Here is a 24,087-nt window from a genome sequence, read left to right on the forward strand (position 1 = left end):
GTCAGGTTGGGTATCAGACGCCACCTCTCTGGGGACATCTCAGGCCCTCCAAGGTATGGAGGCCTATCTCCCCTCACCACTCCCCCTGCCAGTGGCCGACGCCCGCAGACATCGGGCGGTTCTTTGTGTCCGGGGATGGGCGTCCAGGTACGCACCGGCTCACTCCTTGTGGCTGCTTGTCGGAGCCTGGAGCCTGGGGCTCGCTCAGACCTCTTCGGGGGTGGGGTGCCCTCAGCCTGGGGCTTGGTCACTCTGGCACAGCTGGCTGCCGGCGGAGCTCACGAGCACGTCACTGCAACCCCCCCTGGCTTCTGCTTCGTGACTGGTGAGTGACCCCTCATTTGGGGCTCTCCTCAGCTCTTTCCGGGATAGTAGAACGGTTGCCCCTCCGTTGGTCTTCCTTGGTCTCGTGTGCTCTGAGGGCCTCTGGATGTCTGGAGCCTGGATCTCCTCCATACCTGCTTCATGCCCAGGAGGACGGGGCTATGGCTCCCCACACCCTCTAGGAGATCATTACATGAAGGAACCTTTTAAATACAAGCGCGCTCACAGGTGTACACACAGGTGCTCACAGACACAAGCTACACCCTTTTTAGCTCCTACCTCAAAGCACACTGTGCAGTGTCGATCCTACGTGCCGCACAATACAGGGAGTGCAGAATTATTAGGCAAATGAGTATTTTGTCCACATCATCCTCTTCATGCATGTTGTCTTACTCCAAGCTGTATAGGCTCGAAAGCCTACTACCAATTAAGCATATTAAGTGATGTGCATCTCTGTAATGAGAAGGGGTGTGGTCTAATGACATCAACACCCTATATCAGGTGTGCATAATTATTAGGCAACGTCCTTTCCTTTGGCAAAATGGGTCAAAAGAAGGACTTGACAGGCTCAGAAAATTCAAAAATAGTGAGATATCTTGCAGAGGGATGCAGCAGTCTCAAAATTGCAAAGCTTCTGAAGCATGATCATCGAACAATCAAGCGTTTCATTCAAAATAGTCAACAGGGTCGCAAGAAGCGTGTGGAAAAACCAAGGCGCAAAATAACTGCCCATGAACTGAGAAAAGTCAAGCGTGCAGCTGCCAAGATGCCACTTGCCACCAGTTTGGCCATATTTCAGAGCTGCAACATCACTGGAGTGCCCAAAAGCACAAGGTGTGCAATACTCAGAGACATGGCCAAGGTAAGAAAGGCTGAAAGACGACCACCACTGAACAAGACACACAAGCTGAAACGTCAAGACTGGGCCAAGAAATATCTCAAGACTGGTTTTTCTAAGGTTTTATGGACTGATGAAATGAGAGTGAGTCTTGATGGGCCAGATGGATGGGCCCGTGGCTGGATTGGTAAAGGGCAGAGAGCTCCAGTCCGACTCAGACGCCAGCAAGGTGGAGGTGGAGTACTGGTTTGGGCTGGTATCATCAAAGATGAGCTTGTGGGGCCTTTTCGGGTTGAGGATGGAGTCAAGCTCAACTCCCAGTCCTACTGCCAGTTTCTGGAAGACACCTTCTTCAAGCAGTGGTACAGGAAGAAGTCTGCATCCTTCAAGAAAAACATGATTTTCATGCAGGACAATGCTCCATCACACGCGTCCAAGTACTCCACAGCGTGGCTGGCAAGAAAGGGTATAAAAGAAGAAAAACTAATGACATGGCCTCCTTGTTCACCTGATCTGAACCCCATTGAGAACCTGTGGTCCATCATCAAATGTGAGATTTACAAGGAGGGAAAACAGTACACCTCTCTGAACAGTGTCTGGGAGGCTGTGGTTGCTGCTGCACGCAATGTTGATGGTGAACAGATCAAAACACTGACAGAATCCATGGATGGCAGGCTTTTGAGTGTCCTTGCAAAGAAAGGTGGCTATATTGGTCGCTGATTTGTTTTTGTTTTGTTTTTGAATGTCAGAAATGTATATTTGTGAATGTGGAGATGTTATATTGGTTTCACTGGTAAAAATAAATAATTGAAATGGGTATATATTTGTTTTTTGTTAAGTTGCCTAATAATTATGCACAGTAATAGTCACCTGCACACACAGATATCCCCCTAAAATAGCTAAAACTAAAAACAAACTAAAAACTACTTCCAAAAACATTCAGCTTTGATATTAATGAGTTTTTTGGGTTCATTGAGAACATGGTTGTTGTTCAATAATAACATTATTCCTCAAAAATACAACTTGCCTAATAATTCTCCACTCCCTGTAATATTCAATATTTAGTATTTACTGTTATATTCACATAGATGATGTTTATTATATTGCTCTTTTTTTTGCTTGTTTTCTCTTTATTCTTTCTCAACCGGTGATCCAGGTGATTGATATGTATTTTTTTGTCTGTTTGTTTTGTTTTTTGCCCTTTATCACTGTTTTTCTTTCCCTCTTTCTTTTTTCTCTTTTCTTTCCCCCAGTCATGTCTGTCCCATGTGTAGCAAGTGAAAATAATATAAAATAAATAATAAAAGCAAAAAAAAAGGAAAAATATCCCCATAGTTTAAATTTTTAATGTTCAGGCTAGCCAACACCAGGAGATGTCGGGGAAACCACAATCATTATATTGCAGAAACATCCCACGGGACTCGTTAACACCTTGGATTCGCTGTGTCTCCACTCTTCCACCAGAATTTAATTTCTAAAATTTGATTTCTAAAAAGAAAAGCAAAATGTGATTTCATCTGAAAAGAGGACTTTGGATCACTGAGGAACAGTCCAGGTAAGACGCTTTCTGATGTCTGTGGTTCAGGACTGACTTAATATTAGGAATGAGACATTTGTAGCTTCTTTCCTAAAGATGTGTTTGTGTGTCGTGGCTCTTGATACAATGACATCATCCTCAGTCAGTTCTTGAATAAACTTTTCTTGATGATCTTCTCAAAACTGCCGTCATCCCTGTTGCTTGTGCACCTTTTCCCTTCCAGTATTCTGTTTATGTTTTGATGGATGATGAAAAAAAAACATCTGGGTAACTGTGGAGTCAACAACATGATTGTGGCTGATTGTACTGAAGATGCAAAGTATTCATACTGTTTAAATTGTATTTCACTCAAACTGAAATAAATATACTAATAATCTGAATATTTTGTTTTGTTTTTTCATAAGCTATGAGGCATATTCATGAAAATTTAAATGTCAAGTTCAGGAATCATCTAACTGAAGACTTTCAAAGGTCATAAATATGCCAGACTAGGATGTGTGATTCTCTGCATGCTTCCACATCTTTCCTTTTCCCAAAGAAAACCAGTGGACCATTGAGCTGTAGGACTATTAACCAGATGTCAAACAAAGAGCTAAACATCATAGCATGCCCTTATTGGCTCTTATAAAAAAAAATTTTTCCCATATTTAAAATGCAGTGTTGCAAAAACAGTCCTGGAACCAGAATTTGTCTGCTGCACATCCTTTTTTGGAACAACCTAGTAAGTGATACTGAACACAAAACGAAGCTGAGGATTGTTAAGGCATAAAATTCAAAACAAGAATACATTAAATATTCAAGGTTTTCCTCAGATTACTCAATTAAACATAAGGTTTAAATGTTTTGCAAATCACTGCATTCAGTGGGGGTTTTTTAAGTTGTGGAAGGAAGTTTTTTTGCTTCAAGGACAATTTGTATTTTAGGAAAATATTTAGTACTGACTTATCGAGTTCTCCTGTGAATCATTTGCCCTCTTAACTTTCTCTCTTTACTTGTCCTCGGGCACTTTTGCAGACTGCTTCCTCACACTGACGCACACAGGAGCACATCCTTCGCACTAGACATATTTAATCAGTGTTTGCAAATTCAGACACAGATGCACTGCATGTACAGAGTACATCCTTATTGGGAAAGGTGCGACATAAATATTAGGTGAAAGGTCTTCCAGTTCATACAGTAAAAAGACTTTTTTTTTTTTACAAAGTAGTAAGACAATTATTCTGCTTTGAAAATAATAATAGAACAAATAAAATACAGACAAGACACAGGAATCAGTATGACTGTAATGCACTGTGTGATTAGCACCATGACTGACATCCAAACTTTTGACACACACACACAAACAAACAGACATGCTCGCGCACACAGGATACAGGGCAGATTTGGTTCAGGTAGGAACGTGTGACATGTGGATGGAAACGGGAGATCCGAGTCTTTTCTGCTGTGACGAAGGAGGGAAAGCTCAAAGATGGCTGACAGTCCATGGAAGTGTACTCGGCGTTTTATGACTGGCAGGTCTGGCCCGCCTCCTGCTGTACCAGCATCTCGTCTTTGCGGAGGGGGAAAGTGTCGATGGTGGTGAATAATTCAGCCGCTGTGATTGGAAACGGGTAGCGTTGTTTGTCTGTGCCCTGCTTGTCTACCAGCACCATTTGGAAAGACCTTTGAGGAATCTGGAGCAGTAACCTAAGAAATGCATTCAGTTCAATGAGCAGGAGCGAGCAAAAGTCACACATGCTGAAGTTAACAGAGGTGGGTGTGTTTGCATGTTAGTACCTGAGCTGCAGGGCCAGTCCTGGAGAAAGCAGGTTGTGTCGAATCCGGCCGACTTGTGCCGGGTAAGTCCCGACCAGCTCGATTACTGTCACATGTCTCAAGTCCAGGCCACACTGAGCTTGCTGTTCTCACAGGACACAGACACACAGATCCATCAGTTTTATGTTTTTGATTACGTTCAGCGCCACTCGAAAACAATGCTGTCTCTGTGCATGTGTTTTCCACATGTACGTATGACTACACTGTTTTAGACTGTGACTAATTTGGAGCCAATCTTGGCTCTGTTTCAAGTTAAGAGCTTGATCTGGAATCTCAAATCCGCAGCACACTAGAGAAAGCAGAACTGGGAGACATCGTGTGTCCAACAAGTATACACACTGGATTTTTGTTCATGAAGAGAGGGGGAAATTTTAATCCAGTGGAAACCCCACTCCTGTCCTTATTGCATGAACAGGAATTCAAACAATCCGGCAGGCTGTTGACGTTGCTCAGCAGGTTAAAGTTAACAAAAATAGATTTTAAATGAGACATTTTCCAATAACTGAAAAAAAACAATGTGCCTACAGTGCTGTGCAAAAGTCTTGAGCCACCTCTTAGGTCCAACAATTTATTTAAATGTCCGGGCTTCTTGAAGGACTCCCAAAGCTTTTCTTTGGATGTTTTGTGCCTCTTGTTCCGTTTTCTGTCAAGATGATCCCACACTGCTTCCGTAATCTTGAGATCCGGGCTCTGGGGAGGCCAATCCATGTCTGATAATGTTCTATTGTGTGTTTTTTTTTCTATCCAGGTATGATTTTATTGCATTAGCAGGGTTCACTGCCATGCTGAAAAATGAAGCTATTGGCAATCAGACTCTTTCCAGATGGTACCCCTAACTACATGGTGGATTAAAATCTGAAAGCACTTTTTCTGCATTCCTATTTGTCCTTACTTCTCTTTGCTCTTTTCTCAGACGGCTCATTTTTTCTGGTTTTGATTAAGTAATATTGTAGAGTCCTTACCTTCCAATATAATACTCCATGAGGTGACTGCTGCTGTGAATTCGCACTTTGTAAGTAAAACCTAACTGAATAACTGTTGCAAGCATATTAATAAACAATTTATTGTAATATTGATATTTCGACTCATCCATTTATATAAACGCACGAATGCTACAGGATCCCTGCGTACGTGGGTTATACATCTGTGAATGTACAGGGGGATTTTTGTCAGTGTTTCGAATGATGTTCAGGTGATAGAGAACTTGTACAGCACTGCAGTTTGCTACTTATTTAGTATTAATATACTAAGGTAAGTATTAGAACAGTGTCTACACATGTGCTTATCTTGCTATTAAAATGTGAAACTATCTGAGCTAATTATTAGCCCTTTATTTATCCAGGTAAAAAATCTAATTGAGATTAAAATTCTCATTTCCAAGAGACGCCTGACATCATGGCTAATCTGCTATGTTATTATGAAAGCATACAGTTTAGTACATTTACGCTAATTTACAGCTACACTGACACTCCTTTTGCTTTTTAAGCTGTGAAGTTGTGGCACACAACACAGATAGATTTGGACAGACTTCACTGAGCCCTGAGGGGAAAATCTCTCCACAGTTTGCATAAAAACTCATTTCAAGTTAGATCTGCCTACTCCACACAGCCCAAACTTTCTGACAGTTCCTTTGTCTGCTACTGCAGCAAGATGATTTTTAAAGTGTTTGCAGTGAATAAATAACCATACTGATGGGTCAGTTGTGTAATTGTGTAAAATTATCACCATTTTCCCAAATAAGGTGAAAATGAACTGTTTTTTCCTTCACTTTCAAACTAACTGTAGAAATTCCTGATAACCAGTCGACAGACTGCAGGACCGATCAGTCATCTTGTTCACAAACTGACACCGGTTTATCTTTCAGCTGATATCCGAGTCACTTTGAAAGGTCAGGCATTTAAAAACAGCTCTGACTTAATGCTGTCTGATGATGTGGGAAAGCATCCACCCCAGAATAGCCTTATCAGAGCCAGTGTCACTATCATTTATTCACTGCCGTGACATTTCGTGTTCATCACCACAACACCCTCTCTCCTATTTATTTATGTCACCACTTTTACCCACTTAGGTGGCAAATCGGGCGAAAAAAACCCCCACAAACACACTGAGGCTGTCTTTGTGTGCATCATCACAGAGGACGCAAGACGCTCCGGCGTTGACTTCCACCCCTCCATCTCAGTCGACTCACATTCAGCTTATTAACTGAGAGTCGTGCCTCACCTGCAAGTTAGTCATCTGGAAGCGGTAATTATGATTGGCAGCCGTTGGCGCGGAGATAACGAGGAGCCTTCGCTTCTCATAGAACTGGTCCAGCAGCGCAGCAGCCGTACGCACTCCCACGTTGATGTTCATGGCTGTGACGACATTGAACGGACAATTTAAAGTGATGAGACAAGGCGTGACACACACGCTACAAAGAAAAGGGTGCTATTACAACACATTATTTCTGTGAGATGTTTCATCATTGATTGTTTTTGGCTGCTCAGGTGATAAAATCAAATTAATGGCTCACGGTCTTTGACCCTTGTTTTCGATTATAATCCTTACCTTTTAACGGTCCTTTGTGTTTCTGGAGGGTTTTCCTCGTTTTCTGTGCCTCCTATGTTTCCTCTTTCTGCTTTTCATCGTTTGTCTGTGTGTTTGTTTCTGAAAGTCAGTTCCTCCTGTGGCTGTCTCGCCTTTGTTCCTTTCCCTGCCTTCATTATTGTCTTGACTGAGTCCATCCCTGCCTTATCCCTCTCCCTGGTGTGAGCATTTAGTCTGTGTCCTCTGACCCACAGTCCTAACCCTGTTGTTGTCCCATCACCCTCATGTTTTTTAGTCGCTCTTGATTTCTCCAGCTGGCTCACTGCTTTCTTTTAGTCTCTTTGCGATTGGATTTTATTTCTGTATTGATTCTCGTGCCACAATGCGCATCACTTTTTACGTTTGGTAAACAATAAAAGCACTTTTTATATTTATTCTGCGTTCCAGTCTGTCTCTGTAGGTCCAACTTATGAGTTTCATTGGAAATGTGACAGAACCGAGTCGAACACATGACTTTTGTTATTTAACTGTTGCACTTTTTCTGTCTTCTTGAACATTTAATGGAGGACCGTCCAGTATTGATCTGTCCAATCGATCGGTAAGAGGCGCCATATTGTCCTCATTTTGGATTCTCATATAAAACCAGAAAAGGTTACAGGAACTATATGAAAAAAGAAAATGCACTCCAATATCTCTGCATTAAGCAGGATCCCTCTGAGTTTCTGTAGTCAAAAAATGACCTCCACCTCTGTTTTGATTACATTCAATGGTGAAGAAACCCACTTACATAAATATCAGGCCATATAATATTTAACAGGACAGAATTTCGATTTTAAAACGTCATATTGGGCTAATAAGTAAGCAGATTTTGTAAATGAATGCAAACTAAATTCTCTAAAGTCCTTGAGCTCTCTATTGAGTAATGTCCAAGGCTCATGGTTTCAGTTTCTGTGATCATTCACCTTTTCAGACTTCAGGATTCCCTCTCATACTGCAATATTTCTACAATTAATTTAATCATCAGCAATTTCAGCTACTTGTAAAAACTCCCAGCAGGTTACAGGACAACAAAGTGTCTCTCTTACTGACTTGTTGCACGAGCAAGCTTTTTCCTCTGGAGATTTCATCCCAAAAAGCAAAACTAAACAGTGAAAATGAGGCTTTTAGGGAAGCTAGATAAAAGCTAGTGGTATATATTTTTTTTAATTGCCAATTTAAATTGTATTTTATTATTTTAAGTTGTATCATATCGACAAAAAAACTGATCTATCAGAAGTTTGTCTTTGTCTTTAAAGTCACTGTATATTGAACCTTCTCTTTAATGAAGTAGAGATTCGCTGCATTTCAGCCAGATGGGGGAAAAAAACTGCCAGACAAAGCAGCCAAAATGACGGCAAGACACAAAAACATTTTGACAGCCAAACCATATGAAAAACAGACAAACTGAGTAGAAAAAAAAACCACCTAATGAAAACCACTGCATATGATTCAAATGGTTGGAAGTGAAGCGTTTATACTCACAAAAACATAAAGAGACATAAAACAGAAACCCACTGGAGAAGATGTGAGCAGTGAGATGAAAACTACTTGCATGTGTGTTGGTTGTTACTACAGATTTTGTCTTTTTAATAAATCCTGAAGTACACAATGTCTACTTATAAATACAGGCTAAGCACATGACACAGTGATGGTAAAACGAGTAAGAAAGGTCTATGTCTATGTTTATCCTTCCATTTCTGAATGACTTAAACTAATACAATTATTAAATGAAGATTGTCATGTCTGTACGAGAACAGCTTGTATGGCTTGAACAGGATGCAGTACTTACGTGCACAGGTTGTGTCTGAGCCCGACCAGGTGAGTCCATACTGACACACTCTGGCAGCGCTGCCCCGTAGCTCGGAGCCGCCGGTGCAGGTGAATTCACAGGTGGCTCCGTAGTTGTCTTTGTCACTGTCACACTTCATGTAACCGTTGTCCGGAGGAAAGAGAGGGCTGCAGCGACGCACTGTTCACAAAAAGAGACGGTAAGATTCTGGAGAATTAGCTTTTTACAAGCCTGATTAACTCTTGCCTAATAGATATTTGCCATATTAGTCTGTATCATATGTTCAGACTTGGCTTATGCATAAACCGTTGTGCTAAAGGGGAAAATAAAAGCTGGAGTTGCATTCAGGTAACTGCCACAGTACTGTGCAAAGGTCTTGAGCTGCCCCTAGTTTCTATTTTGCTTCCAAGCAGCCAGTCTTGTCATTTTTTTAAAAAGGGATCTTTGGAGATTACATTTTCAGAAAAACGAATCATTCAAGCATAAATAAGGTACCTTACTCAAGGAATGAACCAGTGTTTAGTCCCCTCATAATAAATTGTATCTTTAGCCACTTTGATATGGCTATTTTATCACCACCAAGGTTTTTAGCAGAACCTCTGGCATATCTAGACATGAAAAAAAAATCTGAGGAAACTAGACAAGAAGAATAAGCAGTCCTAAAAAATGCTATCTACAGCAGATAGACATTATGGGCATTAAAATTCAAGCAAAGATCTGAAACAGAACCAGAGAGATGGATGTATGTAGGTGGATATATACTGTATTTCCATATATTTTTGCACATGTTTATTTTTGCAATAAATCACTGCACTTTTTGCATTATACTGCAAGACTTTTGCACACATATTCTGTATGTACCGTACATCTGTTCTGTCTTGATCTAACACGTTTAACACGCATCCTAGCAAATATTGCATTGCATAATGTTAGTCTACCAATTAAATATATATTTCTATAATCTTTGGAGACTTCTTGGAGATAACCCCCTGAAAAAGTGTGTGACCAAAAACCCTGTTCCAGACAAACGATCAAAATCTTATCCTCTGCTTTTAGAGGCTCACCTCGCACTCTGACAGTGAAGCGGCAGGACCCTTTGTTCCCAGCCCGATCAAACACAGTGTAAGACATTTTATGGAGCCCCTCTGGGAAGTTGGATTTTGAGGGCTTTCCTTTAAGGATAACACTGGGGGGGGGGAAACAAAAAACACATTCTCAGTTTTAATCTTTCAACTTGCTCTTGGGGGCTTAACAAGGAAGCAGAAAAGCAACTGACTCTGTGAGGATGCCGTCTGCAGTGTCAACACCCTCTGGTGTGTCCCAAGTCACCCTCGCTGTCAGCTTTCCAGGTTCTGCCCACTTATCCTTCACATTTGGACACTTGATTTTTGGAGGATCAATATCTACAGGAAATTAAAAAAACAAACAAAAAAACTTGTCAAATCTTGTCATCACTGTAACTCTTGCAACATAAAGTTATACGGTGCATCCTCCTAAACCAAATCTAGCCTAGATGAAAGACATGCTTGAAGTACATGAAAGCCATCTAAAAAATCTTTTAAAGCAATACAAAAAGTAGGATGACTGCAGAGACAAAGATGAATCTTGTGAGGAAAGTGTCCTCACAGATTCAGGTGATGACACTGTCACTGGCTTTAGTTCTGTGACACTATGACACTATGTACAGGTCACAAAGCTGAAAGCCATTTTTAGTTCAGATTGGCGCAAAGAAATGAAACACATTACACACTGGTGACGGTCAAAGTCTGCGTATGTGTCTCTGAGTATAACACACAGAGTTCTAACTTCGCCAAACACTGTATCAGGACAAATAGTAATAGAGATGTATAAGTGAGAGCTGGAGCTGACGGTGTGCCTCTGGCAGCTAATTACTTGTTAGCAGCTTAGAGGCTTCAGTCCTCTGTGGGAGATCAAACTGTACACAAAAGAACAACAACAACAACAACAACAATGCAAACAGTCTTACCAACACAGCTGGGCACTCCTGCACTCCACACCGCGTTGTAGCGGCACGTTGCCGTCTTCTGGCCCTTCAGAGTGAATCCGGGTGAGCAGAAGAACTCACAGCGAGAGTTGAAGTAAGAGCCGTCTGAGCACTTGTAGCCACCATTAATGGGCATATCCAGCTTAGGACAACGGATCTCTGAAAGCAGGGTGAGCTCATTGTCATTGTGGTGCTTGCATGAGGGTTTCATTGCAACAGATGCATTTAAATACTTATACACACACACACTCATGTCTCAGGAGGTGGCAAAGCCTTCAGCTGCCAGACTCCTCTCCTATGGAACGAGCTCCCAGATCAGACTCAGGATGTAGACGCTCTTTCCACAGTTAATGTTTGGTTTGAAACTTTGCTTCTGCTGCAGGTTTTTGATCCACAAACTTCTTTTGAGTCTGGTTCTCCTGGTTAATGTCTTCCTGTTAAAAAAGGGAGTTTTTTCTCCTAACTGTCACTCACATTGTAGCATCTTTACCTTACAGCGTTGAGTACACTGAACTTGTGAATTGGACCAGTATAAATTAAACTGAACCGAGTTGCTGACGTTTGCATGCATATGCAAATTCCTAAGGAGACAAGTGGCACACAAAAGTATAAAAAAAAAATCCAACAAACTACATCCCCTAAAGAAGACTGTGATATGTGGTTCAAAGCATATAAAATTTCTACTTCTAGAATCAGGAATGAGCTCTAATCACGCAGGAATCACTTTGACGTGATGCTTTAATGTGCAGCTACAAGCTATCTGGCTGCACTCAGAAACAAAATCTCTCTAGAACAGTCAGTACGGTCTCATTTGCTAAATTTGGGCCGTCCACAAAGCGTGCCTGTGGTCATTTTGGATGACGGCTCTGTTAATAAGATTTGAAGGCTTATAGACAGCTTTGGTTTCTGCAGTTTTTCTGCTGATTGGCAGCTCTGTGGAAGGTTCTGGCTCCAAACAGCGGCATCTCTGGGTTCCCAGTTTGATGATATCCCACCTCCCTTCATCCATTTTGATAAGCATGGCTATAATGCGTGTGTTGAATACATGCATGCATTTAAACAGTGAGAAACACAATGTGTGCGCATGTTCAAGTGGACTTTCTCACCTCGGCAGGCGTAGTTAGAGGACCAGTGTTTGCTCGCCATGCACACCACCTCTGAGCTCTGAGCTTCATATCCCTGCTTGCAGCGGATTTTACACCGTGTCCCCATCACGTTCCTGTAGTGCTCTCCTCTGGGTGTGCGACAGCTCACGTCACCATGTTTAATTTTAATGGGTGCGCACCACGGGGTTCCTAAAAAACAGCAGAACGAGGCACTGACCTTTTCTTCATCGTTTTATCTCATGTCTTTATGGTGTGGCCTTGAGTGACAGACGCTCAGTAACAAGCACTTACCTGTGATCATAGAAGCTTAGAGAGAGACTTCCACTGCCAGAGTGAAAGAACAAAAACCCACCCATCACCCTGAGTACAGGCAGATACAGTGGATTTCTTATTACCTTTTCAGTGACTTCCATTATCCAACAGTCTCATGAGGCAAAGGAGATAGTCTCACTCGAGTAAAAGACTGATAATAATGTGTGTAGAGAGCACTTAAGTTTTTGTGTGTGCGCGTGGTTTCAGAGCGTGAAAGGCACCACACCAAATACAGTCTTTATTAAGAATGCAGCTCTTTTTTATCCTTATCCTTAACTGATTTAGGAATCAAAGTTTATGGTACCCTGGATCCATTATCATCTTTCCCTGATTAGGACTGTTCCTGATGCTGATAAGGATGACCAGGGAAAGTTAAAGTCTCGAAAAATAGTGCCTTAATTAAAGGAAGAGTTTGACTTTCTTGGAGATCTTAGAGAAGACAGTTAAGAAGTCTATTTCAGGTTTTCATATGGAGCTACAGTACTGTGCAAAAGTCTTGAGCCAACTATTATTTCTTTGTATTATGTTTCAAAAGCAGTCTTGAGCAATTTGTCTTTGAACACTGGCTGCTTTTTCACTCATTTTCAGTCCAGTCCTTATACCTGACCATTTCAGATGTATGTTTTTTGTTTGTTTGTTTGTTTGTTTGTTTGTTTGTTTGTTTTGTTAAGCCACTTAAGACTGACCTATAAATTATTCAAACATACAAAGGGCACCAAAAGCAAGGAATGAACCGGTGCTGTGTCTACACATAACAGACAACTTAGCAAAACCATTTTTTTGTTTCTTTAGGCACTTTGTTAATAGCAGCCTGTCATAAAAACACATAATTTGTTTCCATTTCTTTGGTTGAATTGACAAGAAATGCCAAAGATAGCACATCTTGACAGGCATAAAATAGTAATTTTGTCCCAAGAACGTGACTCGCAAAGAGCTATTAGCTGAAAACTTGGCATATTTCTAGGCACTGTGTGCAGTGTGTCCTTAAAGACAGTAAGGACCCAGTGCACATGGTGTGAAGGAAAAAATAAGGAAGTGGCAAAACAATCTACAGCAGATGAACTGTATCTGAAAGTCATGTCCTGAAGAACTAGGAGAAAATACAGCAAAAACCTGTGGGAAAAACATCAGGTAAGTGAGTCGTGACTGGTCCTTTGGGCCAAAGTTGAATCATCATCAAAATGTACAGAGGAGGTCAGGAGAGAGGTACAGCAGTGAATGTCTACATCTGTAAAACTATGGCGTTATTTTTGTGCCACTATTCTGAGCGCACGTAAAAATAAATTGCAGGTACAAGTGTTGCATTTTGAGGAGAAATTTATTATTGAGCAAAGAAAAGCTAAATTTGAGTGAACAAAATTCATTGCTGCGTGCAAAAAATGTATTTCAGTGTTTGCTATTATCCATACACACGCACACAATAGCAGCCCCTGTCGCTCAGTTTTTGCACTTGCGCTCGCTCGCAATGTGTTGCTCGCGCTCTCAACATTTCGGAGCAGCATTTTGGCAGTCGTGTTGGAGATCGTGTCTGTCTTATTTATCAGTCATGTATTGGCCTCCCCAATACATGACTGGACCTCAATGGCAGTGTGGGATTATCTAGACTGAAAACAGAACAAAAGGCAGCCAACATCCAAATAAGAGCTTTGAATGTCCTTCAAGAAGAAAGTATATCTAAGTGATTTCAGGCTGTGCTGAAGAATAAAGGTGGTCGTACCAAATATCGATTTTTAAACTTGTTTGAATTGTACAAACTCAGTTTTTGCCTCATATATTTTCCATGTATGTTTACATATGTTTCAATCATTCATTACATCCATTTTCCATTTTTCTAGCAAAGTATAAGGAATTGAGGAATTACTACTACAAGACTTTTTGCACAGTGCTGCACTTTCAGTGACTCCGCATAAGCTAAACTCTGCAGACTGAATTCAGTGTTCACTTCTGATAGATTCGTTTATTAAAGAGACTGAATCAATCTTCTAATCTTCTCAACAAACTTAAAGTAAGAAAGAAAGTATTTCTTTAAAAAAAAAAAAAATCAAACTATTCCTTTGAGATCTTTGCTTGAAATTGCACATTTCAACTCGCTTCCTCACAGAGTGGATAGCTGCCCATCTCTGTGATGCTTGTGTAAAATTTCTTGAATGTTGCCAAATTTAAGGGGCCACAAGGTTCTTATTCCAATACAGGAAAATCAAAATCTGCAGTTTATTTCCTGCTGGCTCTAGTTGAACATTGAGCCTGCAGACCACCACAAACACACAGAGGAGAATACACACAAGCTCAGGCTTACTTCCAGGTGGAGTCAAAATGAGTTTTCATTACACAGCAAACCACCCTTGCTCCTTCTCTCTGTGCTGGTGTGTGTGTTGGCAAAACTTCCACAGCCAACGAGTAAGAGAAAATATTATATCTGAGCTTTTACACGAGGGGAGAGTGCGGTTTGGCCGGGATGATAATGTTCCGTGTCTAACTGACCCTAGATTTAAAATGGGAAGCTACTTTGACGTAACAGTGTCAGTTTACAAAACTGGCTGAATGAGCTGGTGTTGAATTAATGGAGGAACTGAAATGAGTTCAGCTATTTTTGTTCAAGCTAAACAATTTTTTAGTATTTTATCGAAAATTTTATCCTGTGAAATTCTTGCCTCAATTTAAACTTGGGTGTATACACTATCTGACCACTTCATTAGGTACACATTGCTGTGTATTCGGCCTTCAGAATTACTTTAATTCTTCATGGCAGAGATTCAACAAGGTGCTGGAGACATTCCTCAGAGATTTTGATCCATATTGACATGATAGCCTCACACATGCATGATGAGAATCTCCCATTCTACCACATCCCAAAGCTGCTCTTTTGGTTTGTGGAGGCCATTTGAGTAGTAGTTACGCCACCAACAGTAGCATGAACCACTGATACATTACAGGATGGATCCATGCTTCCGTGTGGCTTACACCATCTGAATGTTACAACAGAAATTGAGACTCATCAGACCAGGCAACATTTTTTCAATCCGCTTCCTGTTTTCTGAGAGGAATGGCATCTTCTGCTGCTGTAGCCCAGCTGCTCTTATGCATGCCTTATTTATAATGAGTGGTTTCCATTTTTGCCCAGGAAACTGAATATTTTCTCTTTTTTCGATCACTCTCTGTAAACCCTAGAGATGGTTGTCTAGAGAAAAGCCCAGTAGATCATCAGTTTCTGAAATCTTCAACAATACCCAACAACCACGCTACATTTAGAGTCACTTAAATCCCTTTTCTTCCCCATTCAGATGCTCAGTTTGAACTTCAGGGGGTCATGTTTACCATGTTTAGATTCACTGAGTTCCACCCATATGATTGCATTATTGCACAGCTGAATAGGTGTATCTAACAAAGTGGCTGGTGAGTGTACTTTCTTAACTATAGTGCATTAATTGTCTACTTCTAATGTAAAAACGTCTTGAATTCAAATGCGAGTTAAGTTTAAACTGATCCTGTATGTCTGCGTGCATGCTGTGGCAGTGACAAACCAAGTGTCGTTACCTCTATAGGTATGAGAATACCAGTCCTCGTCGTCTCCGTAGGCGTACCGTCCTGACCCTGGGGGTAAAAGAAAGCAAGAAAAAAGCAACTAATACAATGAAGAGCTACGTTTATGTTGGGCAATGTTTGAAAGCTTTGTCCTGAGCTGACCTGCAGGGCTTTTATCCGCCCTGCAAAACAGCACCAAGAACAGCCTAAAAGTATTGCTCAACTTCATCTAATCCAGATACCACGGGTGGGAGTAATCAGAATCCACTGGACAGAACACATGCAAGAAGAATAAGTAAGTCCCAAAAGATCTCTGTTTTCCAGTTGGCTTGGAAAAACGAATCTTTTTAACACAGGGATACACTCTGTGATCCTCATTTGAAACGTTTTGCTACAAAACAGCTCCTAAACATATACCCACCATAGCCATCGATATTGTGTCATCTTTAGCAGTGACACATTACTGAGAAAACATGAAAAAAAAAGCTGAAATGTGACACATCATTGAGAGGCACTCACAGCCAATCTGTGAGGAGCCAGGGGGATTCATCTAGGAAAGAGGATGAAGGGATAGGGAAGATAGAGCAGGCCTGGAGCTAATAAAGCTGAGAGGAAATGAGTAAGGATGGGGTTAAAGAAGCAGGAATAAAACTGGCTCAGAGACGTTATGAAGCCCGGCGTGAATGTGTTCTCTGTTCAGGGTCCACAAAGGAGGAGTGTTCAGACCTCCTTCAGCACCGTATATCGGCCACATGTCAGTCAATGAGCCCAAGATAAAAATCACCAGTAGCTACCACTCCTTCTTCCTCAGCGTGGTTTTTCTGTCAGTCTAACAAATGCTGTCTGGGCGAAAATGCTGCAAGTCATATAGCACACAGTTACACACATGCACACACACAACAAGCTTTGAGGTTTCAGCATTCAGATCACACAGCATCGACTGCACAGAGCAAACCCACATACTGAGTGAGTCAGATTTAGCTGTCTAATGGGAAAACTTAAGTGTCTGCTTCTTAATGGGGCGAGGGAGGGAGGAAAGAAAGTTATGGAAAACCAATTACAGGTGTGTCTGTGTGTCTCTGTGTGTGTGTTTCAGCATTATAGTGAACACTAGTTAGAACCACATACACCGTCAAAGTTATCAGCTCTGAAGGAATTTGCAGCAACTGCAAACAAACAGGATGTGATCATTTACACTGTGATGCAACTGGCACTCATAACCCTATTTTTGTGCTTTTTATGGGTAGACTTAAAGATACGTTCATTTATAGAGAATTTGAAGGACTTGTGCATTTGTTAACGTTATCTAACTGATTAGAACCTCGCTGTTTACTAGATTACTAGTTCAGTTTGCAAGACATGCAAAAAACGTGTTTTTACGACTATCAGTTAAAATGTAATTGCTGTGAATCAAAAGGTAGGAAAAGCAGTGCATTTGACACCGTTGCTAGAGCTGTGTTTACAAAAAGAAATAAAAATCATCACTGGATCCTTTTTCACTTTTACTGTGGAGTAATGTACCAAGATGGAGCAGTTACAGTGAGAAATTGCTTGCACTTTGCATAACAAGAAATCTGCTAATTAAATATTGGGGAAAAAGCAATTATTCACAGACTTATTTATTAAAACAGGTTGTTTTTTCACCAGTTACTAGAAAAGTAGCTGCCTAAGGGGTGCCAGGAGAAAGCCTCTTCTCTAAAAAGAACATGGCAGCACAGCTTAGTTTTGTAAAGCTGCACAAAGAAAAAGACTTCTGGAACAGTGTCAGCTGGACTGTTAAGACCAAAGTTAAGATGTTTGGCCTTAATCCACTGAGCCACGTTTAGTGGATCCATCCACGCGTTTGTGTTGTTTATGCCAAACTCTGATCCATGCAGAGCTGAGTGATTCCCTTTGGGTTTCCTAACACACATAAACAGGCTTTAATACAATAATCTTACTCATCTTTAACACCTTTTTTAAAAAATTGAGTTCCCATTCCTTCTGCAGTTTTAACATTAGTGAGCTAATTTATTCAGTCACCCTTTATCTTCCTGAGTTTTACTTCATTTAATCCATTTTGTTCTAAATTGTGTTTTTTGGTAACTGCAGTGTGAGAGTTTCAAAGCTTGTGACATAAATAAAGTGCATTCTATCGTATTCTATAAAAATGTGATCACTGTTTTACAGCCACTCATTTTTCACTGGCTGCATGTTATCAGAATGGGTCAGTGTGTCTGACATGATCACTGAAGTTGTTGTAATAACACAGTTTGCCTTACTAAAACCACAGACAATATAAAAGATAGATGTAGCTTCATAGTCGGAAAAGTGAAGCCACGAAGTGCCTTAAATTTGCATTCTTTATGTGGCCACCAGGGGGCAGTGCTTGTGGCTGCAAAAATGCTCCCTGTCCTATTGAACTGTGTGAACTTTTCTGCTGAGTTTATGGACCCAGTTGCTAATTTTGGTTCATACTGAATTAAAAAATAAAGTCTCCTTTCTAAATCTTGGTCATTCTATATTTTAGAAATGAGGATAATCTTGGGTATGTTCATTGGCTAATGATATGTGATTGGCAAGGTGTTAGCAAGTGAGCATGCAGTTTCACAGTCATCCCGTCTCTGGACACAGGAGGGTAATGAGACACAGGTGAAACCAATAAGGACACAAGTGAAAGAAAAGCTAAAGACAAATGTGTATCTGAACTTTTACAGGAAATACCAGGAAAGGCTGGGAAACTTAAAACAAATGGATAAAATAACCTAAATAACTAAGAGGATGGAAATAAGTTAAAAGCTTCACAATAATCCAAAAACAACTAACAAATCATAAAAACAATGAGACCATGACAAGTCATGCACATCACTACTTTTCATAAGCTTAAGGTAAAAAAAAAAACATTTGCCTCACTGTGTAACTTATAACTCCTTATCATTCACAACTAAAACAGCCAACATGTGTAATAAAGATCAATAAAACAAACAGAAATGCTCCTCTCAGTATAAAAAAACGCTTTATGTAACACTTTTGTAGCTTGGTGTTACCCAAGAGTGTGTTATGGTGTTTCTCATTCACCCATTCAGAAACACTCACACACCAAGGTGGTCACCTGCCATCAGGAGCGACCTTGGTTTAGGAACAGCCTCAGTCTAAGGACACCTCACCAAAAGCTGCATCTTTCAGCTATATTGGCTAAAAGAATAATAATTTTCTTTAAAATGGGATCAGATACAAAATCCATGATGAATGATAATCTCACCACCAGGAGAGATACAACAGCCATAAATCTTAGTCGAGCCGATCAATAGCCTCTCCCCAAACTCAATTATTAATCTCTGTATAATTAAATAAGATGAAACGCTGTTGTGCCACACTGGCCTGCAGGGAACAAATAGTTAACCCTTCCCACTCTCTAAAAATGCTTAGCACACATGTAACTTATTCATCCACTTTGTTTACACGTTGCAGAAACCAATTTGGGTCTTGGCTCTGTAATAAACAAAAGCAACTAAACAAAAGCATTGGAGCTCAGATATTCATCTTCAAAGAACAAATAACTTTTTCTTATATTGTTTACTTTTGGAGTAGACATCTTTTTTTATCTTTAGACAAACAAGCAGCCATGAAGGACGGAGGGCACACAAGGATGCTCAGAGCAGCGTGAACTCTCCCATCACTGATGTCTCCATCTGCAGCTCTCAACAGCTGCTGATACCTTTCTCACCCATAGGTGGGACAGATTTGATTGGATCACAGCAGCTACGCAGCTGGAATAAATGGACTGGGTCTGGTTTGTGCTTGTTGATGAGAGAGCTCCACATTCAAAGGATTTCAAAACAGGGATTGAGCGATCTGAGACTTTCCTTCATTTATATTTAACGAATCTGTCAACGCGATGAGGAGGGGATCGGCAGCCAGCATCATCTTCCTGTCCATCTCTCTTACTTCAAAGGAGTTGTCAGTGTTAACAGTGCAGGAACGGCAGGAGCTTGCCTTCCTGAGAAACCTCTGGGAGTGAATATGCTTTAAATTACAGAGCCTGATTCTCCAATTAGCTGTTCTCTGCAGGCCTGTAATACAAACCGTCATTATGTGGAAGAAGCTCTTTTCCGGTAAATGTGGAATCGTGGCTGCAGGCTACCAGAGGGGAAGAATAATAAATAAAATGCGCTGTCATTTCTGTAGAACTCAATTCAAAACGCCACGATTACAAACTTACATAATTCCCTTTTTTCTGCACTAATGACTTGTGTCTCACTTACACTCACGTCTGCTTTGCTTTTCTCATTACATCAGCAGTTTCTGACCCTGAGGAGCAAACTGCTCCGGGTTTCATCTCCATTACCTTACATAGAGGTACAGTGTTACACCCTACAACCCACCACAGCGAGTGAAAACCTATTAAGGAAAGTAAACTCGCCTAAGTGCTCTCAACTGATGACGCCTTGATGCATCTGGTTTGTGTGTCTCGTGTAAAAGCAAATACTTATATCCAGTAAAACCTCTGTAGGTACTAGCCAAGCAGGATGAAGCACTTCATCACCTGAGAGATACAAAATAACTACAAGCTGTTGGCAGCTGAGGTGTTTGACTCATTCAGTTAGTGTTCACCAGGTTCACTGCTAGAAACCAATCATTCCACACCGGGTCTTTATTTAGCATCTGTTTGTCCATTCGTAAAGCAGAGACAATCAATATTTCTGCATCAACAATGGGTCGGATGGACCCCAGGAAGGATAGTGAACACTAAGGGGGGATGTGGGGAACACTGCAGTTTCTCCTGTTTTAGTGTTTCAGTTCACTCAACATTTTCAGAGGAAGGCAACAATTTTTAGAGAAACATTTGATCAGCACCACACAGACACATGCCATTCAAATGGATGTATGCATCATGTATCTTCAGGATTCACAGTCCAAAATAATCTGCATTTATCTTAAAGTGACCATTGTTGCAGCCCTTCATTTCATCCACCTTCTCAGACAAGCTGTTGTCCCTCATAAACAGCAGAGCGATAGACCCATACATCGATATCCGGTGATTTAAAAATATAACAGAGTGATATTTAGACACACGAAACAGATTTCTCTAAAATTTCTCAAACATGTGTTTCTCTCGTCACTTCTTTACTCTTGATTTTAGGTTATTGGTTGTTATAAATGCTGATACCATTATACCGACAAACAGCTAATACTGGCTCATATATCAGTCCAGCCAGTATTGCTCGGACTCTAATAACCACCAGGCTTGGATATCAGTTTAGTGGGAGAACTGTGTTCCTGAGATGACCTCATGAAAAGTTCGTGAGAGTTTGCAGACAAGACGGCATCTTCAGGGCAAACTATACTGACCACTGCGATCTGCTAGCAACGAAAGCAATCAAAAAGAGGTTTTTGTTGCAGCATCCTCTTTGCAACCAATTTCACATCCAAGAACCACTCAGGCACACTTCACCTTAGCGACTGGAGGTAGCCAAGGGCCCGTCTCACACTGCTTATTAACTTATAGATTGAACTTATTGAGTTCACTCTATTAATCCTTACAAATATGGTTTTAGTACATCATGGCCACAAGTGAATAATGAAGACTTCATTGAACATTTTGTAAATCCTCCTGCTGCTTTCTCTTTGAGCCACATGCAAACGCCTCTAATAACACTTCAGTCTAAAACTAGCTACCCATTAACCAGAAAGGCATTTGGAAAGTGCATCCTTCACCAAGGTCAATATCCCTGTATTGCAATGAAGAACGTGAACCAGATCCACCCTCAACTCAAATATTGTGGATCCTGGATGGTAAATTTAAGAAAATTCTAAAAAGCTCTAGCACTGACTGAGGAATTACTAGAGAGTTCTTGGTCTGGTCCTTGTGCATTGCTTTGTAATTATGCAGGTTGCTTTCAAGCAGACTTCCTCGATGATGGTACTTGCTGGCATTTCCTCAAACTACTCCCTTCATGAGGTGTATGACCCACATCAGTAAAACATACCCTCATGGAAAATGTGATCTGGCTGTGATTGAGTGACTACATGGCCGTACAAGTAAGCCCCCCCCCCCCACACACACACACACACACACAAAAAAAAGAGCCCGAAAGGAGCAAAAGCAACTGCACATCTCTAGATTTGACTCTGGTGCACTGCCAAACAACCCTGGCCATGCCTAACTAATAAAAGGCTTACTAACCAAAAGAAAAAAACACAAACAGAGCCCAGTAAAATAAACTCCTCATAATAGATACTGGCGCATACACAAGAACAGACCAAAGTCCTGACTGTCGGCTCAATGAGCAGTTTTTAGTGTGTCAGTATGAATCTGCTCCACAGCTTGTGTTCATGTTTCAGCCTGTATGATCATACAGCAGCGGTGAGCCACTCTCAAACCATCTACAGGCACACAGCCACTGCAACTGGCTGCACAAGCTGGGACACACACACACACGCACGCACACACAACACTTCATCCGGACGTATGCTTTGAAGTCATTCAGCTTCTCGCTGGAGGCTACAGGCTTTATGTTTCTGGATCTTGCACATCAACGGTGATTAGTTGCATTATGGAGTGACTGCTGTGTTGGACAACGTCTTGTTTCATTCATCCAAAGAAAAGCAGTTATTTTCCATGAAGGAACAGTGATAGAAAAGTTAACAGGGGCAGTAAACTCTTTGGAACTATATTAGAACAGAAACTCTTTCGTGTTAAGTAGTGTAAATAACTCCAAACACCCAAAGCCAAAATATGTGAAGGCCCTTTGTTTATTTTTATTCAAAGCTCTTAGTTATTGAGGTCTTTTCAGCCTCTTAGCGCGGTATCAAAGATTAAGAGGTGGAGGCATGAAGAAGCGAAAATTAAACTTTGAGCGCAGATCAGCTGCGGGCCTGTGATTAGTGCCACCGACCGAGCTGTGCGCACAGAAACGTCCCCCACATGCACACTGCACTCCCCCCGCTCTCCACCCCCTCCACGTAAACACAGCCGCGGTTCACCAAACACCAGCAGCAGGGAGGACGAGAAACCTCAAACTCAGTTCAACTTACAGTCATCTCTAAGCCCCAAGCGCATAATTTAACTACACTTACCCTTCCACCAAGCCACTGGCACCGCCAGAGTCTGTCCATGTGGACTCTCTCTCAAGATAAGCTGCTCTACCATTTGATATTTCTTCTTTTCAGCACGGTTAAAAACGTCCGGAAGATGAATGAGAGGCTGTAAGTTGCTGTTTACCTTCATACCCGGAGCAGAAGCAGAGCTGGACAAACAGGAGCAGCAGCGGCCACATGTCCATGTCGGGACGCGGGACGGACGTTCCTCAACATGTGAAGGGGAGCCTGCAGGAAAGCTTCAGTGCATTCCTTCTTTCTAAAGGCCCGCCTCTTGCTCCAGAAACAAGGGAGGATTCTCTCCACACAGCCTGGCCCGACCACCGGCATGAGGGAGCCAGACAGGGAGGACAGTGCCAGGCTCAAGGCTAAACTGTGACCCAAGTGCATCAAATCAGCCCATTTTATTTTTATTCCTTTAACTTGTTTATTTACTGATATACTTTGTGTATTTTACTCAAGTGACTACTGTGCATATATTTATTTTATCTATCTTTAAAATACACGAAAAACTATCAGTTGTATAGATAGCTAAGTTTATTTGGCCCCTTAACGACATTTGATTGGAGCATTTTCCCTACACCAACATGGATACAACACATGCACATTTCATTGTGTGTTGCTCATATTTAGCTGATGGCTTGAGGAGCAAAATAAAGTTATAAAGTGGTGGATAGGTTTTATTTTGAGACTGAAGTCTCAAAGTCACAATATTTTGGTTTACCTGCAAATGTTCTGTCATCATGTTTGCCTCTCCACGTTTTGGTGCCCCTTGTAAGGTGTGAGGATTGGTCCAAATACCGATGGTATTGGATCAACACTAGCACGATACTTGATTTTGATCCTCTAAGTTCACTATGAATTAATATATATTATTTTACTTATTTATTTTTTAAATAGTTTTATAGCTCATCTGCAACCCAGGTCTCTACAAAAAAGAAAGCATAAATTTGCAGTATCCCACCCCACCACTTTATTGGTGAAATAAGATTTAATGTCACCCCTGCACATTTCACACTTTTACAGCTTCGCTGCATCTCAGAAAAGTAAGTAAATGAGTACAGTTTTGTGCTATGTGCTATGCAGCACATCTCAAGACAAATATCACAAAGTGCTTCATAACAAAATACTAAAAACATGGAGTCCAAAAAAGTTACCTGCAAGCAACATTTTCAGCTCCTTTTTAAAAGAGAC

General features: G+C 41.1%; 1 protein-coding gene across 1 annotated transcript; it reads right to left on the reverse strand.

The window, feature by feature from the left end:
* Positions 1-3,750: 3,750 nt before the first annotated feature.
* On the reverse strand, positions 3,751-23,207 carry srpx (sushi-repeat containing protein X-linked). The gene is made up of 10 exons (XM_082508267.1): positions 23,018-23,207; positions 15,826-15,882; positions 11,980-12,168; positions 10,856-11,032; positions 10,145-10,271; positions 9,933-10,054; positions 8,869-9,048; positions 6,735-6,868; positions 4,476-4,597; positions 3,751-4,385 (listed from the first exon to the last, which is right to left on the reverse strand). Exons 1-10 carry the CDS (start codon positions 23,076-23,078, stop codon positions 4,202-4,204), a joined length of 1,353 nt encoding a protein of 450 aa, XP_082364393.1. The 5' UTR covers positions 23,079-23,207; the 3' UTR covers positions 3,751-4,201.
* Positions 23,208-24,087: the final 880 nt, after the last annotated feature.

Source organism: Aulonocara stuartgranti, assembly GCF_965226115.1.
Source record: "Aulonocara stuartgranti genome assembly, chromosome: 16".
Taxonomy (NCBI): domain Eukaryota; kingdom Metazoa; phylum Chordata; class Actinopteri; order Cichliformes; family Cichlidae; genus Aulonocara; species Aulonocara stuartgranti.

Coding starts and splice junctions, on each gene's coding strand:
- srpx (XM_082508267.1), bottom strand. CDS start 23,078: ATGGACATGTGGCCGCTGCTGCTCCTGTTTGTCCAGCTCTGCTTCTGC. Junction 15,883..23,017: donor CTTCTGCTCCGGGTATGAAG/GTAAACAGCAAC, acceptor TTTTACCCCCAG/GGTCAGGACGGTACGCCTAC. Junction 4,386..4,475: donor GGACTGGCCCTGCAGCTCAG/GTACTAACATGC, acceptor TGCATTTCTTAG/GTTACTGCTCCAGATTCCTC.